The sequence below is a fragment of the Egretta garzetta genome, unplaced genomic scaffold (assembly GCF_000687185.1).
Source record: "Egretta garzetta isolate BGI_Z169 unplaced genomic scaffold, ASM68718v1 scaffold206, whole genome shotgun sequence".
NCBI classification, from domain to species: Eukaryota; Metazoa; Chordata; class Aves; order Pelecaniformes; family Ardeidae; genus Egretta; species Egretta garzetta.
The window spans coordinates 1,546,538-1,565,469 of record NW_009259984.1 but is presented as its reverse complement, the minus strand read 5'-3'; the positions used below and the strand labels follow the sequence as shown (position 1 = coordinate 1,565,469).

General features: G+C 34.9%; 2 protein-coding genes across 4 annotated transcripts in view; both read left to right on the top strand.

Annotated features, from left to right (window-relative positions):
* The first annotated feature begins 867 nt into the window (after positions 1-867).
* Positions 868-18,932, top strand: part of LOC104127809 (poly(A) polymerase alpha) — a 31,918-nt gene continuing 13,853 nt past the window's right edge. The window contains exons 1-11 of one of the 3 annotated variants that reach the window (XM_035896019.1): positions 868-3,498; positions 4,179-4,245; positions 5,598-5,679; positions 6,242-6,351; positions 8,335-8,388; positions 11,449-11,560; positions 12,826-12,915; positions 13,011-13,149; positions 14,641-14,713; positions 16,207-16,327; positions 17,292-17,376. In XM_035896019.1, the coding sequence (XP_035751912.1) occupies positions 3,425-3,498; positions 4,179-4,245; positions 5,598-5,679; positions 6,242-6,351; positions 8,335-8,388; positions 11,449-11,560; positions 12,826-12,915; positions 13,011-13,149; positions 14,641-14,713; positions 16,207-16,327; positions 17,292-17,376 (1,007 nt within the window). In that variant the 5' untranslated portion in view covers positions 868-3,424. The remainder of the gene's footprint in view (positions 3,499-4,178; positions 4,246-5,597; positions 5,680-6,241; positions 6,352-8,334; positions 8,389-11,448; positions 11,561-12,825; positions 12,916-13,010; positions 13,150-14,640; positions 14,714-16,206; positions 16,328-17,291; positions 17,377-18,932) is intronic. The other 2 variants (XM_035896018.1, XM_035896020.1) reach the window with 2 other exon arrangements.
* Positions 16,811-18,932, top strand: part of LOC118452479 (poly(A) polymerase alpha-like) — a 22,185-nt gene continuing 20,063 nt past the window's right edge. Inside the window, exon 1 of the mRNA XM_035896021.1 lies at positions 16,811-16,816. The gene's annotated coding sequence lies outside the window, so the exon portion shown is untranslated. The remainder of the gene's footprint in view (positions 16,817-18,932) is intronic.

Sequence of the window (18,932 nt, the reverse complement as noted above, 5' to 3'; positions counted from 1 at the left end):
CTTATTTTGTGCCCTATGGCCATGTTCTCCTGGTCCTGTAGGGGCTGGAGATGATACTGGTTAAAGTCATGTCAGCATGGTGTTTTGTGAGGACAGACCTGCACGCTGCACAGCCGGGGTTATGATGTAAACTAGGTCAGGGAAGCGATCTGATGTTTGGTTGGTTTTTATGTATTGTGATTTTGGGGGCAAGGTGAAAGATTATTTTTAAGTTATGAGTTCTCACATTGGTGAAGCATGGCCCTTGCAAGCAGGTGGAAGACAGAGGGCTCAGTCAGCATTACTGACTTCAGGAGTCCACTTCACTGAATCTGGGTCTGAGTGACATTGAGTCTTTTTTTGAAATCTGGTAACAGCCTCTGCCAGGCTGTGTCTTGTCAGCCCTTTCAGTGAAGCCTAATATCTGTTGAATAGGATACAGTTGCTAGTGATGGATGGGTAAAAATTACAGTCAGACCATCAGGAAATTGTTACCTGAAACTAAAATATCGATTGCTCTAGATTACTGCTTTAAAAATCTGTAAAAATAAACTGCAGAGTCTTAAATTGAAAAGCAAATGTGTGGTGTGTTTTTTTTTTTTTCAAATTAACAGTTGGCAAAAGGCGAGAAATTGTAGTTCAAATTTAACTACTATAAACTTAACTGTGGTATAAGTAAAAATACTCAAACTCCAGAGGATGTTTATGTATTGAGACCTTTTGTTTTCTGACTGCTTTTTTTAGTAGCAACTAAGTGGCTGAACCTACTATTTGTGTTGACATTCCTAACATTTTTTTTTTTAAAGAGAAAAATTGTTTTAGTGGCTTCCTTTGTCCTTAATTTGAATTCATCTGGAGATTTTTGGGTTTTTTTGCTGTTTTTTTTTTTTTTTTAATTTTTACGCATAAAGTCCTATGGTCTCTATGATTTGTTGAGCTGCTATGAAATTCTTCATTAGATGATTAAAGCCTCTTAGCTGAAGGAAGCAATGTCAAATAATGTTTCCCAGACATGATTAGTTGGCAGGGTTGTTTTTTTTTTAAATGCATGGGGTTTTTAGTAATTTTTTTCCTACTTTGCTTTTTTTTCCTTTTGCTAATAAGCAAAGGGACAAAGGTGCTAGAACTTGCTTTGTGAGAAACTTGCTTTGTGACTGAATTCTTGATTTCAGACAAATTATAGTACTTAGATTGGTTTTAAAATGGGTTTAACTTGTGGAAAATTATATTAGGTTTGTTGATTCCTGTAAATTTTAAGTTAAGATGTTCCTTTTTTAATACTTAGTCTTCATGGAAATGTGCAATGAAATCCTGAGGAGATGATGACAACAGATTATGGAAGTAAAAGTGAAGTTGTACTGTAGTTTTTCCAAACATAGCGTGTAGTTAGCCTTAAAAATTTCTCGTTTTGTATGAGAGAGATAGTATATAACGTATAAACATGAAGGACTTACAGAGGGAAATGTTATGCTTGCCAAGAATGGGACTTCCACTTAAGCTGTAAGCCTGAATTTTTGACATGGAGGATTTGTTCCTCTTTAGACTTTATCTCTATGAAAGTTGAAGGAGACCAAACTGATGATAAAGCTTTTGCCCTAGTAAAATGAATAATTGAATTCAGGGGGGAAAAAAAGATACTAATGCATAATATTAATTAAAAATATTAATTATACATTTGGTATTAAACAAAATGTTACTTTATACCTTTGAAAGGCAATAATCTTGCGTAGTAAGAATATAACTTAAATAATGCAGATGTGATGCTGCTATACAAGCATTGCCTTAACTTTCAGGTAATACTTGCTTTAATTGTTGGTAAGGTTTCTTGAATAGCTGTTGATACAATAGCCATGTTTTCTGAAATGCATATTTTGATGAGAGATTTAATGTTTTTGTTGGTCTCTGAAAGGTTGATTTATTTATCTAACAAGTGAGAGGAAGTTTTCAGTATGATTAAAAACAGTGATTTGTCATTTTCAGAAATTGAAGGTGGGGGAATAATTTAGAGGAAAGTTGTCTATATCAATATAAAACTAGTATTAATGCTGCAAGTAACTTTCAGAGCTTTTTAGATACAGATTTAAGTAGTGAATTTTTTAAACATGTGAAGTATATAATGAACAAGGACTAAGTGTTCTTAAACTTAAAATTTGGCTATCTTAACTGTTAAAGTGTATAACTTTTTCTAGAATAGTGAATATGTTTAAGAATTTTTTTTTTTTAAAATGGCTACCTGTTGTTGCTAGTATCAGTTCAAAAAAAGTTTTAACTGTATGGGTATAGCATGCAGTAATCACTGAATCCAAACACTGGTACATTACACAGGACTAAGTTCAGTTTTGAAACACTTAGAATAACTAGCTTTAAAGCTCAAACTATTCTGAAAATAAGGCTGTATTTAAATGTGAATGTCTTAAACGTATATGTCTGTTATGAAAAATTGCATGGCTGTTTTTCATCCAGGATGTTCATCTAGGAAAGCTGTTATTAGTTTTCATAGTATGATGATCTAGGAAAGCTGATCGTAGTTCTCACAGTATGATGATAACTTTACTTCTGTGTTTCTGCTGAAGTTGTTTTGCATGCTCTCCTTTTCTTTCTTGCAACGTTGAAATATGGGGGATTGACTTGAGAGTATATGCTTGTGCGTGAGGTTTGGCTCCATATCTATTTCTGTAGCTCAAAAAGAGCAAGGTGAGGCTGCTGTGAGGGCTTGTAATTGGACTGCTTACTAGTGAACTGGGTCCTTGCAGATTTAACCCATTGTGGTGGGTTAGGTTAACTTCAGGCTTACTCTCCTATTTAGAGAAATACTTATATGAAGTAAAATGTCATGTTAAGGAAACACGAGGGACGTGGAGAGAGTACTGCTTACATCCTTGGTACTTGGGCTAGGCAAAGTCTAGCACAAACCTCAGATGTTCTTCCTCCACTCCCCTAAGGAGCAAGGCTACATGTCATATTGCCAGGACAGATTGAGAGGATGTTGTTCGTCTAACCATCCTCTCATGCTAGCTAGAAGACAAGTCAGCTTAAAGCTAAATGTATGATGCTGTTGGGCTCAAAATATACTAAAGCCTCCTTACTTGAGCATGTGAATCAGCTGATGTAAAAGATCATACCTCATAGCAACTTGTAACCCTGCAATCAATATTCAGAGTTGGAGAAGGGCAATTCTACTGTTGTCCTTAATAACACAGATTGATCTGGGATGTAAATGCTAACAGTAGGCTTAACTTTTTATTTCCTTAGTATGTGTCTCTTGTCTGCTACTCTGATAAGAAAACGTAATTAAATTTTTGTTTTGTTTTGTTTCTGTCAGTAACTTTATCTAATTGCCTTTATTAGTCCCGTTACAACCCAGGGATCACAAACACAGCAACTACAGAAGCATTATGGCATTACCTCACCTATCAGTTTAGCTGCCCCCAAGGAGTTTGACTGCATGCTTACCCAGAAATTAATCGAAACCCTAAAACCTTACGGTGTATTTGAAGAGGAGGAAGAACTGCAACGCAGGTGAGTAAACACTCATTCTCGCAGTGGTTTTCTCCTATCTTGAGGTTCATGTAGTTGACTACTGAACCCCAAACACGTTTAAGTTCTTTCCAATGCTTTCTTAAAAGCCTAGTGGAATATTAAGCTTGATTTTTTTTTTTTTTTTAAATTTTTTCTTTTCACCCCTTACCTTATGAGGAATACCTCAGAACACAGGAAGTAAAATGGCCTTTTTTAAAAGGGCATTTAAAAGGACCCTTTTAGAAGGGCTTTTTTTTCCCCCCTTCATAACTGTGGTGTTGTGGTGGCCCCTATGCTTTTTTTTTTCCTTATTGAGCTTTCTGGAGGATTTTTTTTTCTCTCAGTACTGCTTCTCAATGTTCTTTCAGGTGCATGTGTCTTACAAATTGAGGTTTTATTTTGAAAGTGAGTAGAATTCATACACCTAAAATGTGTTTAGGCCTTGCATGCTTGCATTTTTTCTGAACTTAAATCATTTGAACATCTTTAAAGGGGAAAAAATAGTAGAAATGTTGTAAGAGTGACTTTGTTTCAGTGTGTGTATGTATATATATGTAAAGATCTGTAATTAGATCTGCAGTGTTACTGTAGTTGACTTACTGTGTAATGATGATCAGGGCCTTAAAAAATACTAATTTGGTCTAAGTTCATGACCAATGATTCTGCTGTTTTATCAATAGGATTCTAATTTTGGGAAAATTAAATAACCTGGTAAAGGAATGGATACGGGAAATCAGTGAAAGCAAGGTATGGATGTATTTTAAATGGAACTGCTCATACTAAGACTGCCATAGGAAGATAATTCCAAAACGCATTCTCAGTCTAAACAGGGTGAATCTTAGATTTGGGGATCAAATTGGAAAAACAAACACCGCCTTCAGAGGAGAACCTTGTCAAAGAATGAAACTGATAAATCTTGGAAAAAGTCATGGTAGTTGTAATAGTAATTTTCAATTATTCTATCTTCTCCCTGGAATGACTTTTTGTCAAAATGCTTCTGTATAGTACTATGTCAGTTATATGCTTAGATATAATATGCTTGGCTTTGTGAACCAGAGTTAGATCTTAAAATGGATTTCTTGAAGCTTTATGATCAGTGGCCTTTTTCTTTAATGTCAGTCCTGTAATGTTACTTTTGTAGTCTCTAATGGTATTAGTGTTTTTGCCAGGTTATAGTCCCCCCCACTTCTAAACATACCTTCTTTTGAATTATTATAGACTTGCAAAAATGTAAAGATGGAAGTGGCTTTTTTTTAGGGGTAAAATTTTGCTTTGGGTATATTTAGGATTGTATTTCTTCTGTACACTTCTCTTATGAAATGGGTATTTATACGTGAAGATGATTATGGGGGGGATGATGACGCTGCTATATATGTGTTGGTCCTTGAAAACAAAGTAGTGAGAGCATCTCAACTGGTGTAAGATTGGAAACTACTTAAGTTAATCCAATATATATTGTAAAATAATTTGGTTTTGATTTGTTTGTCTTTTGCTGCAATGTAGTGCTTCAGGTTGTAACAGTGCATGCTGTTACGAAAGGGTAATTGTCTTTGCCTACAGTAATTTGGATTCAAGACTTTTTCTGAAGATACAAATCTAGGAACTTTAGTATGTGTACCTGAACAATTTTAAGATAAAATAAATATTTCTCCCAAAACCAAACTTCTATTTAAAGAATGTAGTGTGGGTGTCTCTGAAAGTAGTTTAATAAACACAGATAGTGTAAATAGTATTTTTCTGTTGCTCTAAATTGGAATCCATCATCAATTTCTAAGTCAGTCTAAAATACCTGAATATTAAGCAAAATGGGTTTAAAAGATGTTGCACCTGAAGTGTAGAACTGCGGGAACAATTACCAAGTTTGAAGTGGTAATGTGTAATGTAGTTAAAATGCTACAAATAGTTCCCAAGTGACAAACATACCTCTGTCTTTTCTGTAAATACTAAGATGATTGTTTCAGTAGTAACTACATCTTAAACAGCATAAATTTTGTGGAATATTTCATTTTAATATGTGGAATATTTTCATTTTAAGATAAGTTATGTGTGGTGTTATAACTTGTTAAGGTAAAATAACAAATTTTATTTGCTCCATTTAGAATCTTCCACAGTCCGTAATAGAAAATGTTGGAGGAAAAATTTTTACATTTGGATCCTATAGATTAGGGGTTCATACAAAAGGTAACGTTTACTTTTATAATAAAACCCCATATGTTTGAGCTAATGATGTATCTGTAAATGTCACACTTACCCCCCCCCCCCCCCCTTTTTTTTTTTAATTTTTGTCAGCCATCTCCAATCTTCATTCTAAATAAAAGAAATACATTCCTTTATTATGTTCTTGTCATGGGTTGGGAAACAGACAAAAATGTTGAAAATTATTTAAAAATAGAGAAAGCTTTACTTTATACTTAGCTTCTCATGGTTTGGTCTTTGAAAGTTACTGCAAATACTCCACAACTGAAAGAATGTCTGGATGTATTCAGGATGCTTAACGGCCATGAATGTGTTTTTGGTTGTGGGTGTGGTGCTTTGTTTCCTTGTTTTGACTTTGGTTTTTTGGGTTGTTTTTTATGTTTTGTTGTTTTTTAATTTTTGTTTGGTTTGATTTAGTATTCCAAAGAAAAGTGATTCTACAGGAAGTGAAACTGAATTTTCCTGTTTGGTTTCAAAAAATTTTTGGCTATTACTGGCATTTCATGTGTGTGAAGTGTGAGTAACTTGTGCTAATAAACAATTTCAGGTGCTGATATTGATGCCCTGTGTGTTGCACCAAGACATGTTGAAAGAAGTGATTTTTTCACATCGTTTTATGAAAAACTGAAACAACAAGAAGAAGTAAAAGATCTGAGGGTATGTGAACTGCCTGATACAACTAGCTGAAGTGATGATGCTGGAAAGTTAGTAGTGAAAGATGATGCATTAAATAAGTAAATACAACTTTACTGTTAAGGCTTGCAATTGATTTTTAGTTAACCTGCAGTAAAGCCTATCGCCATAGTTGAAATAACTAGAGATTCTTCAAAATTTTCTCTGTTCCCACTTATTAGAGACAGTCATTTAAAAATCTGGATGGCAGAATGATCTCCTAGCATGTGTTAGTATTGCAAAATTTCTGCTTGCTCTCTATCAGCAGGCAGATGCAAATGTGTTTGGTGCTGATCCTTTTCAAGCTAACTTGCATGTTCTTAGTGAAGTCTGTAAAGTGTATTGTTATGCTGCTGTTTTTATAATTTTATGCTTATATAAACACTTACAGTGGTTGATTATAACTAAACCTTCTATATTGGCTGTCAACTCTGCATTTGAAAATGGAGGTTACATTTTTAGTGTGTCTCATTATTAGATGCTTGTGCAAGACTTAGTATGTAAAGATTAAGATTTCCCTTGTAGGAATGGAAGACACGTTGGTATACAGTATTTTGTTTCTAGTCTACCTAAATGACAAGCCTCCCCAGGTCAACTGGTGTGAGCTTTAATCTTTGCAGTGTTGGTTCAGAGTATATTTTCTCTGCTGCAATTGTTTCTTTTTAGATGTAGGTAATTGCTGGCAAGTATTAAACTTCCATTTAGTCCTGCTCCCATAAAATAAATGGGTCTGTCTCTCCAGTGTTCTTGCACTCTATGCATCCTGTAGTCGGTAACTACCAAGGTAGTGCAAACATCTGGTAGTAATACTGTATGCACTGAAACAACTGTTTTGAATGCTTTATTATCTGAACACTTTTAGTAATCTTTAAACCCACATGCTATAATAGGATTCGGGCTTTCAGATTTCCAATTAACTTTGCTATAAGCTCAATCTAACTCAAGCTAATGTAGTTGATTTAGCAGCAAGGTAGATCAATGTATGCTATTCCATGTAGCTCTGCAGCAATGCAAATAACCTTTAGGTCAGGGCATCATAACATTTTTAAATCATTCTAGCTAGGTCTAAGAAAGTTTGTACATCTTCCTCTTTAGGGAACCTAGACTTTCTTAATGGTTGCTCTAGTGAGTGAGTCTGAGACCTGTGAACTTCATATTTTGCTTAGGATCCGTCCTGCCAACCAGTAACATTAAGGTAACCTTAACTAAGGTTAAGTGCATAGAATAGTGTTGTCGCCTCCTCTTGTGAAGAACTGGAACACTCTTAGAACTGTGTTTAGCCTCTGGCAGTACCTAATATTTCTTATTTGGAAGTATGCAGTGTTCTTTGCTTTTATGAAAGCAGTGCTCTGCAGGACTGCAATTAGTTCAGATGCTCAGTTTGGGAGAGTTGCAGGGAACTGGTTGCAGAGTAGACAAAAAGTTCCATAGTTTCATCATGGATAGTGTTTGTCAAAGTACCTTATTAATGGCCACATTTAGAAAAGCTGATCGAGGTCTGGAGACTGGTGACTTGTGTCTCGTTTAGGTGAAGTCAGACCGCATAGTTGCACAGTTGTCTCCTTGCTATTCCACATAAAACACTGACTGCAGAAACAATAGAAGTACGAGGCCTCTTAGAGTAGGAATCTCCGTAGATTGGCCTTAAAATACTTAGAGATGCAGTGAGGAGTAAAAGATGTTTGATCATGTCCTATGTGTAGTGAGAAAGAGAGTTGGACCTTGAGGTGACATCATTAAGAGCTTGCTGGTGTGGCTTTGAGTTACAATTAACATCTAGACAGCTGTAGCACATAGTAGATCGGTGCTCCTCAATGGTGGAGAAAGACGTTGCTGATAAAAATTGACCTGAAAACAGAAAAGCATCTGTTATATAGCATTTCATCATGATTGTTTAGACCTGCTAGCTGTTGCTTGTAAATGTTCTTCTCTATACTGAAAATAAAATATAACTTTTTTTCCCCCCAGGCTGTTGAAGAAGCTTTTGTCCCAGTTATTAAACTTTGTTTTGATGGAATAGAGGTAAAGATCTTATTTTATTTTGTTTTAGTAGAACATGGTTAAAATAAAGTTTTCAAGATCTCCATAACTCATATGGTATTCATTAATATGAATGCTATTAGAGTGACTCTCCTAAGTTCACACTCAAGTCCTTGACAACAGTCCTCAGCTGTGTAACTTAAAGTGGGGCTTTAAGACTGAAACAAGTCTTTCTTGAAGTGCTTAAAGTTGTGTGTAGACTATCACCCTGTTCTTTTTTAGGCAGTGCTACCCACCTGTACTGATTTGACTATTGACCTGTAAAGTACCAGTAATGGCATTATTAAGATTTGACATCTAATAGAAGTTATAGTTATAAATAATGTGGCTTTAGTAGTTTTTTGGCTGCTAATGATGAACTGTCCAATCCTCAAATTCAATACCTTATAATATAGGAAGTTGTGTGATCCTTGATCAGTTCTTAAAAATGTCCTGTTGAAGGCAAACTGGGTATCCCCTTTGTCCTGATATTTTCAGATGTCTGTTAAACACATGACAGTTTCTATCCAGTTTGCCTGTAGCCTGATGGATCAGCTGTCTTGGAGTGATGAACTTGGTTAACTTGATTTTTACTATTTTGGGAGTAGTTGCTGAGGGACAGGAACACTGCTTTCAAAAGATACTCTGTTAATCTTTCTCAGACTTTTGTAGTGAACCTGTCATCTTTTCTTGGTGACGAGACAAATATATACAAACTGCTCATATACACAGTTCATCAGACTTGGACCTGGATTATGTCAATCAGTAACTTGTGGGTATAAGAAGAATACTTCATAGTGGGGAAAGAATTCCCATGCTAGTCTTCTGACACGTGATGTGATTTGAAGAGCTGTAGTATTTTGCGCAAGACTGGACAGTTTCTTCTCTTCCACTCCGAGTTAAATATCTCCCTTGCAATTCTCATGGTCATAAGTTAGGGTACTGGCAATTTTGGGGTCTTGGGAGGAAGATGAGCCACCCCCCTTGCCCTTATCCATCCATCTTATTTGTATTTTCACTGACGTTTGTGTCAGTTGCCACTTAGGCAGAGAGATGTATTTTCTCGAAATGAGAGAGATGTGCAGTGAAATGCAATACCATGCAGTAAGCTAGCCTGTGACTTTGCATCTGTGAGAAACACCTTATTACTGTGCAGTTACAGTTGGGTATTAGGAACATTTTTCTAGAGACTGTGCTTTCTGTGTACATAGCTTAGGTATACATTGTAAATGTTGAAACTTGCCATAGGCATCCTCTGGCTAGTCTGTTATTTGTATGTTTTTTTCAATCCTTTACATTCAAGCAGTGTTGTCTCCTTTTTTTAAAAATGAAATTCAAAATACAAGCCTAAATAGGGAAATAAAAGGATTCTCTGCTGTAAGAGCAGTAGTATCTTGCTCCAATGTAGTAATTTATGATGGGCTGTGATGGATTAGGTTTGTGACAGACTTAACCTGTATTGCTGACAGTGCATGAGCGTTCTTTAGTATTGAACACAAAAAGATGATAAACACACTTTTTTATATATACAAGTGTTGTTAGTTTCTGATGGTTCTGTTTGTACCCAGTATGTCAGTATCAGAAGATTTTAATTTAATTTTTATTTTCCTAATCCAGGCAACAGGTGTCAGGAGTTATACTCTCTGTAAAGAAAGCCTTAGAACTGAAGAAAAGAACTTTAGTTTTGTGGTTATCTTGTCAGTTAAAAGAAGTTTCTGCCAATACCAGTTTTTACATAGGCATTCTGGCTTTTTGTGAATTTTTTTTTTTTCCTGTTCTTCCTGTAGAAAACTGATTTCCCTGCCCCACAATGACGTAGGACAGGCTATTCCTTTCTTATTTTGAAAAATCCTTTTATTGTCAATGAACTTCATATCTTTAGAGGTGCTAGACCTTCTGGAGATCAGAATAGGACTTCAAGCTGAAGTTCATTTTGAACTTCTTTTACATTGAAAAGTAGTACTTTTGCTTCAAGTAGAAACTTCTACTTGTAGTATAGAATGTTAAGACCAGCTGTTAAAGACTTTGAAATCAAAAGTGCACTGAATAGTTTAGAAATTACTTTTTTTGAAGTGTGTCATAGTTTAAAACGGATGCAAAGTTTTTCAGCACCTACGAAAAGTTCTTCATCTTAAGGTACCTTCAGCTTTGTTTTATCTGAAATAGTTTTAATGTAACTAAAATGGTTTTGTTCTTGATGCAATAGCACTAGGTATTTCATCATCTTGTAGGTGAAGTGGTATCAGTTTGTAATTACTACAAGCCTCATCAGGTGAAGGGGGCTTGTTGCCCAGCAGACCAGCTGCTGATATGCACTTTATGTTCTCATCATACTGACTCACTGGTACCTAATCTCAGATTGGAAAGGCAGACTGACCTCTACTCTGTGTATGTCTTTGCTGTGTATGGGACAATGTAAAACTCTAGTTCAGTGCTGGATAGTTTCTTAGATGTTCTTGACCTAGGAAAGCTGTGATGACAAATTATTTATTGCAGAAGCAAAGAAATTTGCCATAATTTCAAAATTTGTGCAAATTTATACACTTGCTCAGTAGCCTGCTGGATTTGCAGAACTTCCTGTTTTCCGTAATCAGCTATCTAGACTTTTCACTGATACTAGTCTTATACAGAGGCAACTAGTTGCATGTATGCTTTATAGTGCTAGATGGGAAGGGTCTCATACTTCTTCCGTAATTCAGTGATAATTTTGAGAATATTTAGGTTAAAACTAGGTTATATTTTCATGACTTGCTTTGACATAGTAGAATTCTGTATTCTGGACCTAGAAGTGGTGCTTGTCCCTAAATTATTTTAATTTACATTGACAGTCAACATAGTTTTTGTGTGTGCTGGTTCTGTATTGATCTTAATGTGTATCTTATCCTTTTGGAAAAAGAGCAGTAAGACACGTAAAATGTCTGTGAAGGGTGTTAGTATGTATTGTTTACAGAGATTCTTTGTACTAGGAAGACTTAGTAGTAGTAGACTTGATGAAAATGGGTTACAGAAGTAATTCTACAGAAGAAAAGTTTCTGATGTCTTATCTTTTTTTTTTTTTTTAAGATTGATATTTTGTTTGCAAGATTAGCACTGCAAACTATTCCTGAGGACTTAGACCTACGAGACGATAGCCTACTTAAAAATTTAGACATTAGATGCATACGAAGTCTTAATGGTATGTATATACAGTTTTGCATATAAACTTCTTGTCTAATCTTTTAATAGGTGTCCTAGATTGTTTGATACAGTAGTTTAGTTGTGGACTTGACTGAAAATACAGCAACTGCATGTCTGGAAAGGAAGTAATATCTGGTTTTATGTATCTTTTTGGAGAGAAGGGTTGTTTATTGTTGGCCAGATTTTTATAAATTTTTTTCTTTTATTTGGGTAATAAATGCTGCTGTCTAGAAATTAATGGGACTTGCAAGACTTTTGTTTGGAGTACTACATAAATAAAGATGTGTGCATTTTTTTAATTTGTATGTGCTTTAATATGCATAAATATACACAAAATTGCTTCAGTGATAAATTGGGGATGACAAACTACTGTCAGTTTGAGGTCAGGTCTTTAGTAGCTTACCAGCTTGTGTAACCCTTAACTTTTCTGTAATACTACAGCTGAAAAAATTATTTGTGTACGGGATGGTAGGGGCTTCAGCCTATATGCAACTTGGCAGGGAAGAGCCTGTTACGAGTTGATAACTTGAGATTACCACAGCAACTTGCACTGTTTTGTGAAATTCACATTTGTGCAGTCTCTAAATTCATATTTGCCTCTTACTTGCTTTGAAAGGAACTCCTAGTCTTAGATAATGCTATTTCCTTTCAACCAGTTCCCTGCAACTATTTAAGCAATAATGAACAACTACTTATTCTTGATTTAAAAAAAAAAATATCACAGTTAATATTGTCACCTGTAATACTGTTCTTAAGTCTGAAAATACCGTATCAAAGTAATGATAAAACTCGCATGTTCGAAACTATTCTTTTTAGCCTGTTCTCATAAATTCAAACAAACTTTTGACCTATGATTTCCAGGTTTTTGTAGGCCCATGAAGTCATGCTTTTTTTAATTTGTCTTCACCTTCTATGGTTTACTGCATGTAATCCCATAACAGCAGAACTTTAAAACTTGTTTGTTTCTTAAATAGCTTGTACAGTTCATTAATAGCAGAAAATCAAGTAGCAGTCCAAAACTGTAACTGTGTGTGCATGAATTGTCTTCCTGAGTACTGCTGTAAAACAGTAAAAAAGAAAAAAAAAAAAAATCACATGAAAATACGTTAAGCTTTCTAATGCAAAACAAAAGTGGTCAAAATATGAAGCGAGTTTCCAGCATGCTGGAAAAACTAAAAAGTTTGATAGCTTTGAAGGTGAGGGAGGGTAAGCAAGTGAAAAACTTTGGAGGCAGCAAGGGTAATGGATTCTTTCTTTTGGCAGGTTGCCGGGTAACCGATGAAATTCTGCATCTAGTACCAAACATTGACAACTTCAGGTTAACACTGAGAGCTATCAAACTGTGGGCAAAACGTAAGCAGTTTTATTCCAAAATTTGTGAAGTTTTTTTTAAGTCTTATGGTTACTCATAACTCTTTCCTTTTATCTCTTTTCTTCTCAATCCACAGGCCACAACATCTATTCCAATATACTAGGTTTCCTTGGCGGTGTTTCCTGGGCTATGCTAGTAGCAAGAACTTGCCAGCTTTATCCAAATGCAATAGCATCAACTCTTGTACATAAATTTTTCTTGGTATTTTCTAAATGGTATGTTTTTTTTTATTTCAGATTACACTAAAATAAAATTGTTTGTAGACACTAAATTTTAGTCCTGTTTTTATGGTATCATTTTCAGCTGTTGCCAGATTAAGATGGTAGTTACAAGCATTGTTCTCGTGGCCAGAAAGTTGTTAGCTTGAGTTTTACAATGTCATCCAACGTGTCTTGTTCTTAAAGTATCCAAACCAAAACCACTCAGTTTTTAATTAAAATTTTCTTAACTATTTATTGTAACTCAACGCTACTCTTCAGGTAAAATATTTATGTAGTGCAAAATAAGAGCAGACGTGCCAAGATTTAAAGTCTTGTAATGTTTGGATACTGGGATAATGGGAAAAGGAGGTATGTCAGTATCTGGTTTAGGCACATAGCTTAAATGCAGTTTAGGAGAACCAGTGGCAAAAGTGTGGTGTTTAATCTTGTCAGTGTGGAGAGGTAGGTGTTTTGGAATTACATATTGTTTCATAATCCTGAGCTAGTTACCTCAGAAAGATGGTTTGAATAACTCTGGGAACAATGGGAACATTGCAAGTACGTTTAGAATGAATGGGACAAAAGTGTACTTTGCAGCTTACAAATGAATACTATTTTTCTTTAAAAAGCATGTCTGGGTACTTGTATTCTTCATGAGACATTGACGGATTTTAAGAATCATTGTACCAAGTTGTTGCTTTACTTAAAGTATAGTGTCTTTGCTTCTTAACATGAAGATAACTTCTACAGTTTCACCATGTTGAAAACATAGGCGTTGTAGCCTCTTTGAGGTACCTAGTGTTTAGTAATGTCCTGCCACACTAAGCTAATAGAAGAAAATTGGTTGCCAAGCTCTGTTTAATATGTTCCTTATACTGCTGTACATTTTATATGTGCATAGCATAGGAGCATTAACGTACAAATACCACAAGATTAACTGACTTCTACTCTTTATAGGAAGATAACTTAACTCATGGGAGTAGAGACGACTTGAAGAACAGAAGTGTTAAATTTCTTTCTTTTTTTCCCTAGTGTTCCATTCAGCATGGTTTCTTTTTGTCTTGATTGGATTTTTTTTTTTAATACATATGCTTTGTAATGATACTATAATGCTGTAATCATACTGGCTGTTTCTTTTGTAGTTTGTCCATGAAACAGTTAGATTGAAGATTGACCCAATGTTAATCTTCATAAAGGAGTTTCTCTTTGATAGGTGTATTTCAAGAAGAATTTAGAGGCATTTACTTCAGTTACCTAAACAAGTGGTTATAAATCTCCAAGACTACAGAAAATTCGTTGTTCTGATGCCCTGGAGAAGCTAATTACAGCTGTATTGTAGTTCAGCAATACAACTTGAACAACTCCAGTTAGACCAGCTTAATCTTGAGGAAATGCTGCTTTACCTTGAGAACAGAGTTAAGAAGGATCGCATTGAAAAGTACTGTTTGTTGAACGTGTGTGGTTGTATCCAATAGTCTTATTCAGTGCTACAATCTTTTTGAACAGGGAATGGCCAAATCCAGTGCTATTGAAACAGCCAGAAGAATGCAATCTTAATTTGCCTGTATGGGACCCAAGGGTTAGTGTATTATTTTTTCCCCTATAAGTCACACTGTACAATAAACTCGGTTGCTTAAAGAATCTCAGGTGAACTTCATTTTGGGTTTATTAAACTTAATATTTTAGTATTACGTGTTCTTTATAATTAACCTCTAGTTCTCCTGTGTGGAACAAAGTTAGCTTAATTTTCTAAACTGAACACTTGAAGCACACTTGGAGAGCAATGAACTTTTTACTCACAACTTTTGCAATAAGCGGTCATAATAAATATTCAGCGTAATTAGATATGTGCCTTAAAACAATGCATTCTTTTTGAAAAACTGCTTATCTTAAAATGGTTTGCTTCTGATTTAAAACCTGTTACTTTTCCAAGTATATTGAATTCACTTTGGTGCAACAGTCACAGCTGGATAGGTTTGGTTCCATATAGTTGTAGTAATGTGTCTTTTCATCTTGGACCACAGAAGATCGTAACTTGAAGTCTTTAAGTTGTTTTGTATATTATTTATAATATTTGATCTCCATCTTTGTAGCACTTAAGTATATTGGACATGAACGTCCTTCAGGCAGTCAATAAAATAGCTTGCAGCAGATGCACAGCTCACATTCTGAGGTTTCGGTAGGGCACAGTGTGAATGTGTTCAATGCAGTTTTGTCAACTTTAGAATAGTTGGTTTTTCAACTGATCTTTTTTTGATGAATAGTGTAAGCACTAGAAGTTGAGCTGTATGCCCTTGTATACTTCAAGTCTGTTTTCCTGGTTGACAAAAGTCCATGTTTAAATAATATGAGACAGTTGAAGTGTTCTTGAGTCTTACTGTTAAGCTGGGACAGGAGGTTTCAGGTCAGTGTGTGATGAGAACTGTTTGTGTTGTAGTAGCTAGGCAAAGTGGGGTAAATTAATGACAGGGTTTTATCTTTAATTTACCACCTACAAAATTGCTACCCTAATGCTATTTTAAATGTATTTTGTGTGTGTGTTTTGTCCCTTATTTTTGTTTCCCTGTGTGCTCCTTAATAAAAGATAACGTTAACACAAATGATGCTTCTGTCAGGTTGCCTAGAGCCTCTCGTCTTAAGCTGGCTCTTTATTTTCAGTAGTGTTACAGAAATAAAGTATAAAATATTTTTCTCAAGGTCTGAAGACAGTCATTCTTCTGAAAGTGCTCATGTGGTGATATCCTTGTTTCGATGTGATCACAAGCTAATTTCTATTAAAGAGAAAAATTGTGCTGTTCAGTTGGTATTTTTGGACTTAGAAATGCCTGCAACTTGGTCTTGATGTGCTGACAGGTTACAGCCCCCCCACATCACTGTGGTTCAGAATGATGCCGTTTGTGAAAGCATTCTTTATCCTTGTTTTCTAAACTTTCTATGAACTGTTGATAAATTTACTTGGTCTACGAACTAAGGTCTCTTAGAACTTAAGACTGTTGTAGTAAAGGGAGAAATCCAAATTTGTTAACTCACGTGTATGCTTGAAGAAAACTGATTGGCTGTTGTTATATATAGGTAAACCCCAGTGATAGGTACCATCTTATGCCTATAATTACACCAGCATACCCACAGCAGAACTCTACCTACAATGTGTCCGTTTCCACACGGATGGTCATGGTTGAGGAATTTAAACAAGGTAAGTATTATCTTATGCTCTCTATATAAATGTTTTCAAATGGATTTAAAATAGTTCCATTATGGGTATGATGTGGGGGGGGGGGGTGGGGGGGGGGGGGGGGGGGTTGCGGAGAGGGGGAAGGTGGGAGGATATTAAATAGCTTCTTGGCATGAGACTCTCTTCTGAGGGAGGTAGAACTTAGCCTGTTATGCTTATGTGGCTTAAAGTTCCAAATAGTAGAGACATCTGCAGATATCTCCTTCACTCTTAAAAAAAAGAGGGTAATTAATTAGAATGCCTCATGCTCTGAAAATGAGAATTAATGGTACAATTTTTTTTGTTTATTTAATGGCATTAGATTGTGTCATGCCACATGTAAGATTAGTGTAGTAGTCCCACTTGATGGCCGTTTTAGGCCTAATACAAGGCAATATACTTGTTCAGAGATGTGTCCTCTAGATTTCTACTAGTAATCCACTTGGATAATTGTAGTAGATAAGGGAAGATGTTATCAAAGCAAGAAGTAGACTTGATGCAGAGAGCAACTATCAGTAGCGCTCTCAGGCAGAGCAGTAGCTTATTGTCTCACTGCTTCTTTGCCTTGTTGTACAATGTCTTGCACAACACGTAATTTGAGTTATGTAAGGAAAAAGATCTCTATCTTCTTTTGAGTAGTTACTGTGGCATACACAAAAGATAAAATTGAGCTGTGTTACACTGCAAAGCAAAAATACGTGAAATCATCAGTCTGATCAATTAACCTACATTTCTAAACATATTTTATTGAGATTCTTTTTAATAATATGATTTGTGTAATTACCACTTAAGGTATGACTGGAATATAAAGCTTGTTGATAACTTCCTTTGAATTGGAAAAGGGGAAATATTTTGTGGTAAACTTTGCGAAGTTAATAAGCTGTTTTTACTCTGGGTACTAAACTGTATTTAAAAAAAAAAGTTTAAATGTTTTTTTATAATTTAGGTCTTGCTATCACAGATGAAATTTTGCTGAGTAAGGCAGAGTGGTCCAAACTTTTTGAAGCTCCAAACTTCTTTCAAAAGTACAAGTATGTATTTTATGGCATGGCAGAATATTTTAAGTTTTATCAGTTAAATTATCTAATGATGCTCTGTAGCACAGGATCTTAAATATACATATATTAGGCTTCCAAAAAGTTTTTTGTTAGGATTTTTCTATCTGGGGGGGGGTGTGTGTGTGTGAATGCACTACTGTCCTTTCTGTTAGAAAATTGAATAATTTCCTCAGATTTTTTTTTTTTTTTGTTTAACATGTATTTCAGGAACATATTAGTCCCTAACCAGATATTTAGAATGTCACCAGTTAACTATAAAATTGGTATGCTACCAATAAAATTGAAGACATATCAGCTGGTTTGACTAAAAGAAATGTTCTTAAGTGGTGTCAGTAAGCATTCTAAAAATGGGTCTTGCCTCCCAGGAAACAAGATATTAAAAGAACTAATTCTGAAGGTCAATATTTAAGATGAATACATACTTGAAACTGTGTGTTTTCTTCTGTCAATATAGTCAACAGTTCACTCTGATAATAAAAGATATTTTTGCAATTGTGTTGACTAACTGCCAGATGTACTAGTTATTACTAGATTTTTTTTTTTTTCATTAAAGCTTAAGGCTTTTGGCTCTTTATTAATACTCTTTCACACTTAGCTTCTCTAATTTTGTAATGTCTCTAAGGGAAATACTGAAGTCCACACTTCACATCTTTAGGGTTTCTAGTAATATGCTTGTGGGGCAGAAGCTTGTTAAATGTATATGGACTTGCTGAAAGTTGTATTTTTATAATAAATATGGATTATTAAAATACGGACTACATCTTCTTTGCCCTCAGTTGAAATTGGAGACCCATTTTTCTTGAATCAAGATCAAATATATTTTACACTTGTTTCTGTGTTGGGTGGTTGGTTGGTTATGTACTAATCTAAACAAGATTGAAATATACAGTTTCCCCCATTAAAAGAGACTGATGACCTTCATAATGTGTCTGTGTTTTGTTTCTATATCTTTTGCATGATAAAAGCTTTAAAACATTTGGATGGCTTTTATGTTATACCTTGGAGATTAAGTTTGAAAACACTTAAGAGCACTGTAAAGTTATATTATCTTTTGAAGTTAAAAATGGGCTTCAGACAAACTAGTTTCTGCACAAGACGTTGCTAATAAGTTCCCTAGTACATTTTCTTTGTTTCCTCCAAAATTAGGAAATTGTAGGAAATGTTAAATGTCATTTGAAATATCCATTTTAATATAGTTTTCTGTATATCGGCTTTAGCCATTTAATCAATTTTAGCAGTAAAATCTTCTCTTGTCAACATTAAATATCCAGGTTTTGCATGTTTTGCACAAAATGTCTTTTGCTTTAATTTTTTTTTTTTTAAAAATTGTGGAATGGTATTATGGAGCCTGCTTTAATTTAAATCACCCACGATTTTCTTTGGTTTACCTTAGTAAGTTAACTTACAGCTTTGGTTAGTAACCTTTACAAAATAAATCATTATATACAGTCATCATTATGCAATAAATGTAGCTTTGGTCAAATCGCCATCTGAAAGCTAGATGTTTTGAATTTTTTTTTTCCCCTCTT